General features: G+C 43.4%; 6 protein-coding genes across 6 annotated transcripts; 3 read left to right on the plus strand and 3 right to left on the minus strand.

Annotated features, from left to right (window-relative positions):
• Window positions 1-296: 296 nt before the first annotated feature.
• On the minus strand, window positions 297-3773 carry CCR75_009032 (uncharacterized protein; the record flags this gene model as incomplete). Its single annotated transcript, XM_067967079.1, has 1 exon — window positions 297-3773. The coding sequence occupies one exon, from the start codon at window positions 3771-3773 to the stop codon at window positions 297-299; it is 3477 nt and encodes a 1158-aa protein (XP_067816500.1).
• Window positions 3774-5428: 1655 nt separating this feature from the next.
• On the plus strand, window positions 5429-5638 carry CCR75_009031 (uncharacterized protein; the record flags this gene model as incomplete). The annotated part of the gene is made up of 1 exon (XM_067967078.1): window positions 5429-5638. One exon carries the CDS (start codon window positions 5429-5431, stop codon window positions 5636-5638), a length of 210 nt encoding a protein of 69 aa, XP_067816840.1.
• A 292-nt stretch (window positions 5639-5930) lies between these two features.
• CCR75_009030 (uncharacterized protein) lies at window positions 5931-6191 on the plus strand (the record flags this gene model as incomplete). Its single annotated transcript, XM_067967077.1, has 2 exons — window positions 5931-6069; window positions 6136-6191. The coding sequence occupies 2 exons, from the start codon at window positions 5931-5933 to the stop codon at window positions 6189-6191; spliced, it is 195 nt and encodes a 64-aa protein (XP_067816841.1).
• Window positions 6192-7178: 987 nt separating this feature from the next.
• CCR75_009029 (uncharacterized protein) lies at window positions 7179-8375 on the minus strand (the record flags this gene model as incomplete). Its single annotated transcript, XM_067967076.1, has 1 exon — window positions 7179-8375. The coding sequence occupies one exon, from the start codon at window positions 8373-8375 to the stop codon at window positions 7179-7181; it is 1197 nt and encodes a 398-aa protein (XP_067816936.1).
• Window positions 8376-9255: 880 nt separating this feature from the next.
• CCR75_009028 (uncharacterized protein) lies at window positions 9256-10341 on the plus strand (the record flags this gene model as incomplete). The annotated part of the gene is made up of 1 exon (XM_067967075.1): window positions 9256-10341. The coding sequence occupies one exon, from the start codon at window positions 9256-9258 to the stop codon at window positions 10339-10341; it is 1086 nt and encodes a 361-aa protein (XP_067816935.1).
• Window positions 10342-10687: 346 nt separating this feature from the next.
• Window positions 10688-11689, minus strand: CCR75_009027 (uncharacterized protein; the record flags this gene model as incomplete). The annotated part of the gene is made up of 1 exon (XM_067967074.1): window positions 10688-11689. One exon carries the CDS (start codon window positions 11687-11689, stop codon window positions 10688-10690), a length of 1002 nt encoding a protein of 333 aa, XP_067816937.1.
• Window positions 11690-13594: the final 1905 nt, after the last annotated feature.

Genomic DNA, 13594 nt, shown 5'->3' on the forward strand with positions numbered 1-13594 from the left:
AACACCAACAAGTTCGTGTTCGACGCGAGCATAGAGATAAATCAAGATCGTCAAAAATCCATGAGTGGACTTTCCTCAAATTTTTTAAAAGCGGTACTAATTTTTCGGAAAACTGTGGAAAAGCAATGTTTCATTGATGTTGACATGGACAAATTACGTCGGAAATTATGTACGATTTACGTAGTTACCCAGTGCGTCATGACGAATTCAACAGCGACAAAAATTAAATAATTTGATTAGAATCAGATATTTTTGGAGATTATATCAATACATTTTAAGTTTGCGACATCAGTAGCTTAAGCAGTCGACTTATACCAACGCCAGCGCAGCGACAGAGCAACATAGCCAATGAAAATAGAAACCACACTTAAGCTTAGCAGGATTAAACAATCACTGCGAGCGTTTCGAGACGAATCCATGCTATAATATGCAAGCACGTCGATTCCTGAGCGAGCAATGCAATCACTGTCCTTCTCATATGACGCAGAGCTCATACTGTGCGAGAAGGTATCACCGACCATCACAGCGGCCATGCTGCCACTTCCACTAGCATTTCCACGATTACAAGCAAGCAGACCAATTCGACCCCAAAAGAGCTTCATCAATGCCTCGTAGCCGTACTTAACGGGAGAAATATAATGTACCCAACTGAAGTAATCCGGTATGTCGTCCACATGAATCAGCAACCCGCCAAAAGTTGCCATAAAAAGTAACATAATCATAAAAACAAATCCAGCACTCCGAACGTGGCGAACGAGACCAAGCACGAGAGTTGCCATTCCCGTGGCGCTCCAGCCAGCCATCCACAGGACAAGTTGCATGTAAAAGTAAAGCTGAAAGCCATGGCGAATTCCCATGAGCAAGTACGCAGGAACAAAGAGTATTATTGAAAACACGAGCAGAAGAACAAGTTCCGTGCTTTCTTTGATACAACACCAAATAAATAGAACGAATTGTGTATAACGCGGCTCGTATTCCATCAAGGCCCATTCGTATGGTATCAAGACAAACGTTCGAGTTCCATTTACCATCATTTGCAGCACAATAAGCACATAGAACGCTCCTGTCCAATTTAAAATGTCTTCTTGATCATCGAGATCCAGTTGTCGAAAGAATAACCCAACGACAAGACCAAGACATAGCATCCAGAAGGCTTGCCAATAGTAAAAACAACGACACCGTATGAGCACAAGAAACTGGCGATGTAATACCATCAAAACCACAAGAAAAAAACCTTTAGAACGTTTTACATCCAGCTCTTTTGTTCGCCACATCTCGTTTTCATCGTGAAAACCATTTAAATGTGGCAATGGCAAATGATAATTGCCACATGCTTTGAATCGATTCCGTAATTCACGTCGAGCTTCACTTGTCATGTCTTGTTTCGACAGTATACTTATGAAAAAATCAATAGGATTCCAATTAAAAGGACATTCATACCCCAATGACGCAATGAAAGGAACGACTTCCGTGACGTTCCCATGAAATACCGTGACGCCATCAATGAGTAGATTTAAAGTATCAAAGAGCGCTACTTGATGCGACAATGGGGTATTCATTGTCACGATAATAGTCCGTCCTGTACGCGCAAGTTGCCGAAGTAAAAGAATCAGTCGTTGCGACGACACGAGATTCATGTGTTTCGTGGGGGTTTCAAGTAATACAATCGATGGGTTTTGCAAGAGTGCCGTGGCAATTGCGAGTTGTTTTGTATATACGTGTGACAAGTCGGAAATCCTTGTGTTGCGCTTGCATGAAAGTTCCAATTCCTCAAGAATCCGGTTTATACGCTCGGTTATTATAGCATGAATTGGATTCGAAAGCGTCAAGAAAGCTTGAAAGTGTAAATGCTCGATTACCGTCAATGTCTCGTAGAATACATTCAAGGAACTCACAAATGCAGTGTAGTGTGAAAGCTGTTGAAATGAGCTTTTGACGCCATTTAATGTGATGACACCTTTGAATTCTCTTGCTGGAGAATGACCATGAAGACTTTTTAACAAGGCCACGTTGGAAGTATTGGAAGGTCCTGTGATTAAGCAGAGCTCGCCACAAGTTGCCAAACCACTTGCATCATCCAGAACGACCGTATCTTGTTTCTTCCATAGCGCGTGCTTGATTATCAAGGTGCATTGCCAGCCTAGAGTCATACGGGGAACATCACTGCGGCTTTCAATTCGCGGTGTCTCAATTTGAATATAATGCTTGTCAAAGTTGCCAGTCACGCCTTGATTTATGTTATGTACATCACATTTGCCATCCTTTATGTGACATGTGTCAACGTTGTTTTGGAAGGCTCGTTTTTTACGGTGAACTAATGTTGTATATTTCCAGTCGTAACGCCATTGTAACGTACTATGACGTTTTTTCGTGGCCAGGAGCAATAGATTGCATAACGTGGCAAGATAGAGTACAATACCAATGGCAAAGAGCAGCAATGAGTTACTGAGAGCTGAACGGGAGGAGTTTAGACGATACAATTCAAGCACTTGTTCCCCCGTGTGGGCCACACAAGTATTTCCACACGCGATGGTTTTGACTTGTTGCCAAAAGATTTTCATCATGGCTTCATAGGCAAATGTTACGGGAGAAAGATAGTGAAGCCATAAGAGATAGTCGGGAATGTTGGTCACCTTTAAGAAAAATCCTCCCATGACGATGAAAGTAGTCACGATGACAACATACACCATAAGAGCACGAGTTGCATCTCGAAGAGCACTTAGTACAAAAAAGGCCAAGGCGACAGCTACCCACCCTGCAAGAATGACGACAATTTGCATCGACACGTAAATTAAAAAGCCCTCATCGATCTTTACGAGCACAAACACTGGCGCAAAGAGCGCGATTGAATAAGCCACAAGTGCTGGCAATTCAGCAGCCATCTTCGTCACGTACCAGCACAATAGGTAATACCATCCACCACGATAGTCCTGTCGTTCTCGTAATGCAAGAGCAGTCTCTCTCGGTAGATAAATAAATGCACGGAATGCCATGAAAAGCATTTGAATCACGACAATATAGAAAAATAAACCGACAACATTTTGGATGCCATTTTCGTCATTGATGTCTACATGTAGGTACACAAGTCCAAAAATGATTCCAAAAAGCAATGTAGCCATGAGATGCCGTCCAAAAATGTATCCATAACGAGAAAGCCGTCGAACGTGACGTGTCCATAAGAGCCAAATCTGATTTCCGCACCCCATATGGCGATATCGGTTCTTATGCTCGTAATCGCTTAGAAGAGCATCATTGCAGGCAACTCTCGCTTGAGCCACATTGTCGGCGTACACGAGCGCATTTCGTTCAAACCACTCGCGTTTAAGCAAAGCTACTCGAGCGACACTTTCTTCATCCGATTCGCCGTCGTCGATTGCCATTTGAAGCATGAAATAATCCATTGGACTCGTATATGCCGGACAGGGATATCCAATGGACGAGAAGTAAGCCACAGCATTCGCCGCTTTTCCATCGTATACACACGAGGCATCTGCGACAAGGTACAAATAGTCAACTAGAGAATACAAGTGCGAGGAAAAGCGATGGAGGGTTCCGATTACGATCATGTTTTGTTCGTGTGCAAGGTCACGAAGTTTTGCCACAATACTCTCAGCGCTACGAGTGTCTAAGCCTGCTGTGGGCTCTTCGACAAATAGAATCGCAGGTTTTGTGAGCAGCGCTGTTGCAAGCGCTAAGAGTTTGCGCTCACCCTGAGAGATTCCATCGAACGAAATGCCACCACCAATAATAGTGTCACGACAGTTAGAGAGCATCATTTCTTCCATAAGTTGCTCGACCCGTTGATAACACATTTCGTCCGTATGGGTACGACGAGACGCAATTTCGCTTGATACACAAGATGCTCGTAAACTGTAATCGTCTCGTAGAACAAATCTTCTTGACAAACATACGAAAAATAGCGAGTAAACTTGTCGTTCCACTTGTGGCCATTAATCGTCACATTGCCTTCCATTGCATCTTCATAGCCTGCAAGACACGATAAAAGAGCTTGACTTTCATGCGGAGCGTCTCCTGTAATAATCAGAAACTCGCCCGCTCGTACTGATCCACTCACGTCATCGAGCAACCGCTTATACGAGCCATTAAGCCGTACATTGCTCCAAACGAGCGCAAACGATTGAAGAGCAACATCCGCATTTTTTAATAAAGGACTCTTGGTTCCAATATATTGCTCTTCCACTACTTCGACATCCGACTTGACGCCATTTAAAAGCTCCCTCGAAAGCCGAGGATTCGCTTCGAGCTCGACGTTCGCAGTAAATTCGGCCGGATGGCCTCGAAACGACTGTTTCACGTCCTCTGATGTGCGTAATTGACTAAACGCGTCCTCTAAACCAGTGTTGCCGCGATGGGATTGTGGCTTTTCGTCGCTTTGAAACGACTCGATCGAAGTGATCGTTTCATTCTCACAATATATTGCATCAGAGCCAGCGAGTTGTATTTCAGCAGATACTTCATGATTGGGGTGAGTAGTTGTGTTAGTCGCGTTTAGAGAAAGAATTTCTGTAAAAGGCTCTCCGTCAAGAGTTGTCGTCACGGGTACTAGGGCCTTAAGTTCGTTCACATCGGTCACAATAATGCTCTTGTGATCGTCAGTAGAAACAATCAAAGAACTAATCTCCGCGTCATTCCAAGAACACTGGTCGGGAAAAGGATCTTCAATTTGCTGTACGATTGTTGGACTCGTCGTGTCCACGTCGTCGAGTTGCATAATATTTTCATGATATTTGTCACTTTCAAATGCAATACGTTCCGTCTTGTGATTTTCAACGTGAAAAGTCGTGGGATACCACTCCAATATTGATCCCACACTTGCTGCCTCGGTGGTACAATCCACCCTTTCTTTTTCTTCCGTACAAACGCCATCCAAAACGTTGCGTCTTCCTGCAAAAGCCTTGTCGTCGTCTTCCCTCCTTGTCGTCACGTCGCTAGCGTGACTCGGTCTCCATTCACGTATATCCAAGCAATCGTCCATTTCTTGAGACCTCAGTACCTTTCGTCGAATCACGCGATGTGGCGTCACGACGACTCGACGTGTCACAATGCGTTTTCCGGATCCCGTTTCAATCGTTACGGGTCGAACAAATCCACCACTTGCCGTGAATTGACACGGTTCCGTCTCGACATGACCTTCTTTGGTTTTTTTCGTATTATCAAGCACTTTTCCATCCGTTTGTCGAGTAAGAACCTTTCCAGGTGACGCGGTTACGACACGACGAGTAATCACTCGTCGACTTTGACCTCGAGACGACACGTCACGGGTCGTACCATGGACGTTAAGAGTCTCCACCAAGCCAGAAGCGCTTAATACATCCTTTGCATTGTCCGTCACCGTAGTACGTGCGATTGTTCCGTCAATAGTGAGGTACGGTACTTCGTTCTGTACGTAACCATCTGGGGCGGTTCGATGAACGACAACACGACGTTGTTGCGTCGGTTCTATTGTCGCTTTATTCACGGAGACGTTCCAGGATTCCGACAACGTCTCGTCTTTGGCATTACTGCCTTCATAATGGAGAATCTGTCCTTGTCCATTGACATACTGAACTTGCTCGGACACGGTTCCATCCAGTCCTCTTTTGCGTACGACAACACGACGGAGTGTTTTGTGGGGTGACACTACAATTCGGCGAGTCACTTTATTCGCTCGTGGTGATACAGGTTCGATTGTTGTTCGAGGAGTTGGTGTTTCGGTGGTATCAATAAACGGTATTGTCTTAATCACGACGTTACGTAGTAGATTATTCGAAGAAAGATCATTAATCTCCAAGGGGATTGATGTTGTGAGTAAATTGCGTGCGAGAGTATCACGACTTGGAGGGGAGAGCTTCTTTGTTAATTGCTTTGGTCCTGTATTCACCGAGGCAGTAGATTTGATCTTTGAATAATCAGCGAATGCTGGGGTTCCGATGTCTGAGAATCCGTCGTACGAGGAAGTCCCTTCTTCAAACGACGAGGCCGATGTGACCGATCCAGGGGTCATGAAATTCTTTGGAAATACCGGGCGCGTCCCAAGATTTCCGAAAGGAGATAACGTGTCATTCACGCGTAGGTGTGGGTTACGTTCGAGTAGCACATTGCGAGTTGTTTGTGTGTTTGTGTCGAGATCTGTAGTCGTCAAGCGAGGAGAGTTCGCCATAGGTACCACTAGATCAATGAGTGGTTGTTGATTCTATTGAGGTTGGCTTGGTGCTTTTTCAAAGTGCACGGTCGGATTCGTTCGATCGATGGATTTGTTTTCAGTACTAAGAAAGCAATCAAGTTGCAAAGGACGTTTGATTGCTGCGTTGGTAACAACATGGCGTGGCGACACATCTTGCGAAGAGCTTTTAACGTGCTGACTACTTTAGAGTTCAGACAAGGATCTTTTTGACTAGCAAGAGCAATTATTACCCAATCGGGTGATAATTTATAGGGTGAGATAGTCTCGATTCGACAAAAAACGAGACTCGACAACTTGACATTAATTCACTTATATGTACCTTCCATAAAAATTCGTGGTCGTTAAGCATTAAATTTCGAAATTATCTGACGTAATTTGCTGCCGAAAATTCAATCAAGCTGTCTTATGGAAGGCTGCATGGCAGACCACACACATATTATACGCAATTTGACCAGTTTGATGCCCGACTCAATGCCACGAGGCTAATCTTAAGACCTTTGCCGTCGACATGACAATCTCTCCTCGTAAAATCGGTGCTTTTTTAATATCTCAAGACTTCACCTATTATATATTTATGGCTAAATACAATTCCCGTTGCAAAAGTTTTAGAAAACACAATTTTCCTAAGATCTAATCTATCAAGCATTTACCAATTCGGGGTGTTTAGGTGCTTAGAAGATAAAAGAAAATACAAAGCGCCAATTGTAAGGTGTCATGAAAAGAAGACTATTCTCTATGTCCGTCTAATAATTATATTAAACGAATATTGACATGAGTGACGTGCCTACGTAACAAATATATTACCAATTTTATAAATTTAAAATCGCTTAAAACGAGCGAGTTCTCCACCAACTCAATTCTACTAAAGTATAAATACCAACCACACTCCATCCAAAAGAACCCTGCTCCATCTCCACGGTGTCTTCACACAGTATTGTCGAATCAAAGTGCCTTATTGCAAAACGCGAAGCGCCTCCCTTCCTTAAAAAAGCTCTTAGTTTTTACCAATGGCGAATGCGAGACTAAGCACAATAAGAAGGCCAATAAGAACCGAAATCCGCTTGCCGTATTGTTTCCACTTTAGCCTTGGTTTGGTAGGCGAGCTCGTCACCGCTACAAAATGTCCGTCCGTCAGACTATCATCCACTTCAGTCCCTCGCAGTTGCGGCCCAGCAGGTGTACGTGCTTGATCACTGTGGAGGATATTGTTTAAATTGGGAAGCTCTTGTATCTTTTCAAGGTCGGGCTGCTTGATAATCTCCACAGAGGGCGATTGCTTGATAACTTCCACAGGGATCGGCTGCTTTTGGACATTTTTAGAAGTGGTCGGTGGCTCTTGAACTACTGTCGCAGTCAATTTTTTATTGCCATTTATTAAATTTATATGTTCCCGCGTGTCCCCAGATTTTACAAGAATTGGAGGCATGTCTTGAAATTCGGGTAAAACATCATTTGCATCATGAAAATGCATTTCACCATCCCCGTCGTTAACACGACTTAACGTCACGGTTTCTTTCTCAACAACAAACGAATTGGCCGATTTCTTAAACGAATCGAGAAGAGGTCCAATCTCCTCAAACACCTTTTGAATTTGCGGGTATTGGAACGCCAAAAAAGCTTTCGGATGGCGCATACAATTCGAATTGAACCACTCGACGGGGATCCACGATACCGGACTCGTAAGAAACACACGACTGACTTGCGTTCCAGTGGATGTGAGTGTCGTCTCGATCGCACCGCTTAGCTTATACGCAACTGTTAGTGCCTCGCAAATACTGAGGATCACCCACGTTAAAGCTCTTGAGGATACGGCATGTAGTTGCTCTTGACTCGTAATGCCACTTGTTGTCCGATAAAGAGACTTCACAGGTGGCTTTAAAAACCCAAAAATCGCATCTTTCAATGAAGTCTCGATCTTATGATCAATAAAGTTCGGATCCGAATATTTCGGATTCCGAAAGTTTGGCAAACTTTTTGGCTTGGCCCCGCGAACGTGATTAATGACACTATTGGCCGTTTCGGCGATAAGATTCTTTAGCAAACTAATTACGCGCTCTTCAGTCGGTACACGAACTTTAATTGGCCGCGTTCCTATCAATGTTCCATTGTTGACGCCATTGGAGGCGATGTGAGCAGCAAAGAATTCTGTCTTGAATCCGAGTAAGGCGATTACCATGAGGCCACAACGCATCCTACTTATGGATCAATTGAAAAAGAACCACTTCACAACTTTTGTGACTTAATCTCGATTAAAAAATGAGCATAGAAAAAAAAAACGACTTATAAATTTATATTAAATTCTTGGACACGCGCTGTGATAGTAAGTCGTAGTACAAATTGCCACAACATTCGGCATGCATCGAATCTCTTCTTGCATGACAGCATATGATTTACCTTGAATTTTCAAACGTGGCAGTCCGAGATTGAATTGCAGGAAGCCAGAGCACGTAAAAGATTCACAACGCCCTCGAAATTGTGACAAGTGGGCTCTTGTAAAAAAACAAAGAGGAAATAGCGCCGAGTCGATTCCAATTCAACACAACGAATCTGGTGCTTGTGCGAGTTTATTTAAGCTTTGTGCGTACTGGCAAATACATGAGCGCCTTGTTTGCAAGCACATTAAGAATAATGTATTTCAAGGTATGAAAGCTTTGTTCGATTTCTGGTCAGAAATGGCAGTCGGTGGGAAAACACAGCTGGTATCTGGATCTCGAGCCGTGATTCGGGGAAAAGAAGCAAGATCAGACTTTTGGCAGCTCAGGGTTTCCGTCACTATAGAGAAAAAAGGATAAAACTTTTTTCAGGCCCTTTGCAACTGTGACATTCCATTTATTTGAATTGTCCATGTTGAACACAAGAGAAATTTCATGATAGTGACTTGAACTTCTTAAGCGAGAGCAAATATTACCCAATCGGGTCATGATTTATATGTCCTTGCAACATAACAAAATTCTAGAAAAACCCAAGAAGAACAAATTTGTGTATCTGCTTCTTACCTACTCGTGTTGGCAAATAAATAGCTTCAAATGTAGTCCACTTCAATAAGTGGCAACGTTTTCAATACCAATTCAATGTCCTTAGTAGAGATCGCTGCAATAGGTGTTGACGGCCCGACACCGTCGCCGCTGTCGCTGTTTGTACTTTGTAGTCGCATCGCGACGGCATCCTCTTCAGTTACTAAGTTACATGTGCAGCTACTGGATCCTCCAATTCTATACGAGACCGAGGTCACGTCCGAACAAAAGCCAAGGGCCCTCGACTGCTCAGGTGATAATTATGTCGAGACAGTGGGGTTGGCATTACGTCCACAAAGCGATGTACCATCACGCTTTGAACTCCGGTGGTCAAAGAAGCTACGCACACTGACACTCATGGAGCGCGGTGCATTTTCCATGAAATTCTGCACTGTTTCATTCGAAATTTCAGAAAGTAACGACAATTGGCGACTTCTGTTGCACCAAGTGACCACCGAGCAGGAACATTTGCGGCAACTTTTGGATGCAAAACAAACCAGAATGATTAAACTTGAAAATGTATTAAAACAAAAAGAACAATTATTGGAATTAGCATTGACAGCCAAACAGAGCGTAGAAGACGATCTCGTAAAGGGATTTTGTGCCGTCTTGAATGCCAAGAAAGACGAAATTCGAAGACTGCAGACAGAGGCTCCGAGATTGGAAGTGGCGTCTAGTAGATTAAAACAGCCGATTCCTAAGAAAGCGAGGAAAGCCATGGGAGCAAAGCTAAAGCGGAAGGAGAAGGCTGTGAGTCGAATTGAAAGCGATGAGGAAATGGCGACAGACGTGGACGAAGAGGATACCAAGCGTGCAAAGCAAGAGGCAATTAATGCGTACAATCACGTGGCAACCGATTCAAAACCAACGTCTGTGCAGATAAGCTCCGCGGATGATCTCTTGTCGAGCATGGATGAGATTATCAAGAATGAACACGAGGCGAACGAAACAACGCAACAAGGAGCTCCAGGGCCAGTGGCAGCGACGCTATTAGCAACGACTCCATGCAGTGCAAAAAAGAATGAAAGGGTTCGTGTGAAGAAGCATGAACCAGAACGTACTCTATCGACTGTATCCGCTTTGCAACTTGGCGATGAACCAATGGACTCGGAAGAGGAGGATCTCCTTAATATGTTGTCGTGAGGTTTTCGTAATAAAATATACTCAGAATATTAATTGTAACGGTGACCTTGATAATGATTGCAGATCTTTAGCAAGAATCCGCCTCTGGCTAGAAAAAGCCAGCTCCATTTGTCGATAGATTTCCATGAAGCATAACGTATGCCCCTTTTGACAATATTAAGGTAAGGGGCATCGAGAATCACATATCTTTAATCATTACCATAACACGACCTTTTTTTTTAATTTGTTTTAAACTTTAAAGTCAAAAGTCTTTTTTTATTTTTTAATGCCGACATATTATTGACACGCTTAAACTTCACAAAAATGTAAAATAACTGTGAGTGGTGTGTCAGAGCTATGGGCAGCGCTAGTTTGCAAAACCAGCCGCAAAAACTAGAAGAATCGCAAGAAATCCTACAAAATAGAATATTTTCATGCGGGTGGAAAACCACGAGCTCGGTTTCTTGACAACTTTTGATAGGGGCGATGACTTGAGGTTTACGGGAGGCGGTTTCGCCGAAGACTTGGGGTCTACAAGAGGCGGTTTAGTCGATGTCGAGGCACCTGTAGCCGGTTCCGACTTTAATTCCGCTGGGTCCTTCCTCCCTCGTAGCAAGGATGACCCACCGTTCGTACTTTCAAGAGTTTTCTTGGAAGGTTCTCGTAACTCTGTAGTGACCTTGGACTTCTTCACCGATGCTACCAAGTTGGCAGATGGTGGCATCTTCCCTTCTGTCTCCCCACCCCATGAAAGAAGCTTCATTCTCTTCAAAGGTCCTGAAAGATATTTTTCCACAAGCCCAACGCTATTGGCTGTAGTCTTTTCCTTGCTAGCGCCTTTTGCTTGAGCAAGTAATACCATTGACACATCTGCAGCAAACGTTTTGGCATTGGAGATGGTGCTGGTTAAATACGTGACTGCGGCGCTCAATCCATTCTTCACTGCCTTGACGCTTTTCGTATCTTTTACATTTTGAATTGACAGCATTTTTTGAACTTTTGCCGACACATCATCGAAACGAGTCGGCGTTTTCTTAACAATCAACTTATTCAAGCCTGTTGCCGTACTATCAATGGGAGCGTGGTGCTCTTGATTCATTATTTGCTCGGTCACTTTTGTCACTTTTGACAAGTCACCCTTTTTTGGGATATTAACGGAAGCCTCCACAACCTCAGGTGTTTTTCCCAAAAGTTTCTGATACCACGAATATAAATTGCGCTCTTCAAAGGCCAAAGGATCCGTTGATTCGAGGGGTCTTTTATCAGGCCTGTTGCGATCGCCATGAAGACTGTTGGGCTCAGCAGCTAATGGCTTAAGCACAGAGACGACAAATGCGGCCCAAAGAAGGATTACTTTGCGTTCGACCATGCTTATTTACAAGTGGTTTGGTTAGAGGCAGACCCGCGAGACTGGGTTGAAAAAGTGGGTGGTTCTACGTTGGGGGATTAAAGGATCCAACTGTAATAGAAAAGCAAGAATCTGATTGCAGTCATATTGAATACGTATCTATTGTAGACGCCATTTTAGTGTGAGATCAGGTATGTCGAAGAGCCATGTGAGCAACTTGACTGATGTCACAATAGAAAAGTACAGTCCTCATTTCTGATTCCTTATCCCCCAAATCCTGATTACCCCTACTAACTTATAGGATTAGACGTCCGCCCGTGGTCGTCCTATGGTCTGTAACATATAAATTACTGAGCCTCTTATACAATGTTGATACAAGTTATAAGAGGGAAGACTGCATTTGTGTGGTGCAGGACTGAATGGATTAAAAGTATTACAGTTTTGAAGATAAATTCTTGAGAGGGACGCTCACTTTTTCTTTTATATCGGTATTTAGACCGGGTTCACATCATATAAAACAGGATAGATAATTCTGATCATAAAACGACACAATTACATCCACTTACACATCTAATAACTACAAAGACAAGCAGAACATTCCATCTCGAATAAATTGATTTTAGCATAATTACATTGCTTTTAAGAAAGAGAAAGTAGATTCGAATCCACCCATTTTTTATCGCAAATTTGTACGAATCGAGCAAGAAACTCGCAGCACTATAAGCAACCATGGACATGGAGTAGCTGTAACGGGGTGTATCATTGCATGAAATTAACACTTAAAAGGTTGTTAATTAATAAATTATCTAAAAGGTAGGTACGATTTGAGAATATTTCTTTACATGGTAATTTTCTAAAAGCTTACCATTGGTAGATATAGACCATTAAGTCTACTTTTCTCCGCGGTCCAGTCAGATCTGGACGCGCGCAAAGAGAAAGACAGATAAGACTTTTATTACATGTTTGTATTAGTTTATAATAAAGTTAGTATTAAGTAGATAGACAAAAAAAACTTAGTTATATTAATACAGTTTCTAATTAACCCTCTTTAAAGCAAGTGTTTTAAGGAGAGTCTTCCTCTGCACGTACAAGTGTTCGTGAAGTGACGAGAGGAACCACTTGCACTGAGGCAGTGCGAAGTGGACTTGTACTGGAGTAGTACAAGACAGTTGTGCCCCGTTACACCTGGTAGCACTTTGTAGTCCGTCCAAGGACCACAGTTCCATCATCTAACAACGACATGTTAAATGATAATGGGAATACACATCACGTTTCGCGTGATAGCTACTCCTTTCTCAGTGACATTAAAGGAGTGCGGTCAAACGAATGATTTCGACCGTAGGAACGATGCCACCTTGGCCATGCTGTCCGATTTGGAGAGAGATGCCCTCCATTCCGTCATCGCCAAGTTCGTACAACATGAACTTGACGAGGCGAAGGAGAAGGTAGCCTTGCTTAATCAGCAAGGCTGTCAACAGGCAGAACTGTTGAGGTTACAGCAGGTCCAGACCCCTGTACCTGGGATGACGAACGCGTCGTCCGGAAACCTTAAAGATTGACATCTCTAAGTAAAGGGGAGTCGAAGAAGACTTCCTTTTAAGATGGTTTGACGAGTTGGACGATGCCATAAAAGCTCGTCACAACGTCGACGAGCACTGCAAGTCGCATTTGCTCAGTCAAATTTGGCAGGTCGTGCCAAAACTTGGGCACTAAGCCTTCAGTTGTGCGACCAATAAGTCTTTGGGTCGGTAGAGGCTTTGAAAACCCCGGCTCAAACAGACGATTGAACCGCCTAGGGCTGAGTTTAGAGCTCTATCAGAGCTTCTGAACTTAAGCAAAGCAAGCGTGATGTTCACGCATATGCCAATTACATACGACTCTTAGCGAGTTGTATCATGAACAACCCAGTTCACGAACACACGTTGA

This window comes from Bremia lactucae, linkage group LG14 (assembly GCF_004359215.1).
Source record: "Bremia lactucae strain SF5 linkage group LG14, whole genome shotgun sequence".
NCBI classification, from domain to species: Eukaryota; Oomycota; class Peronosporomycetes; order Peronosporales; family Peronosporaceae; genus Bremia; species Bremia lactucae.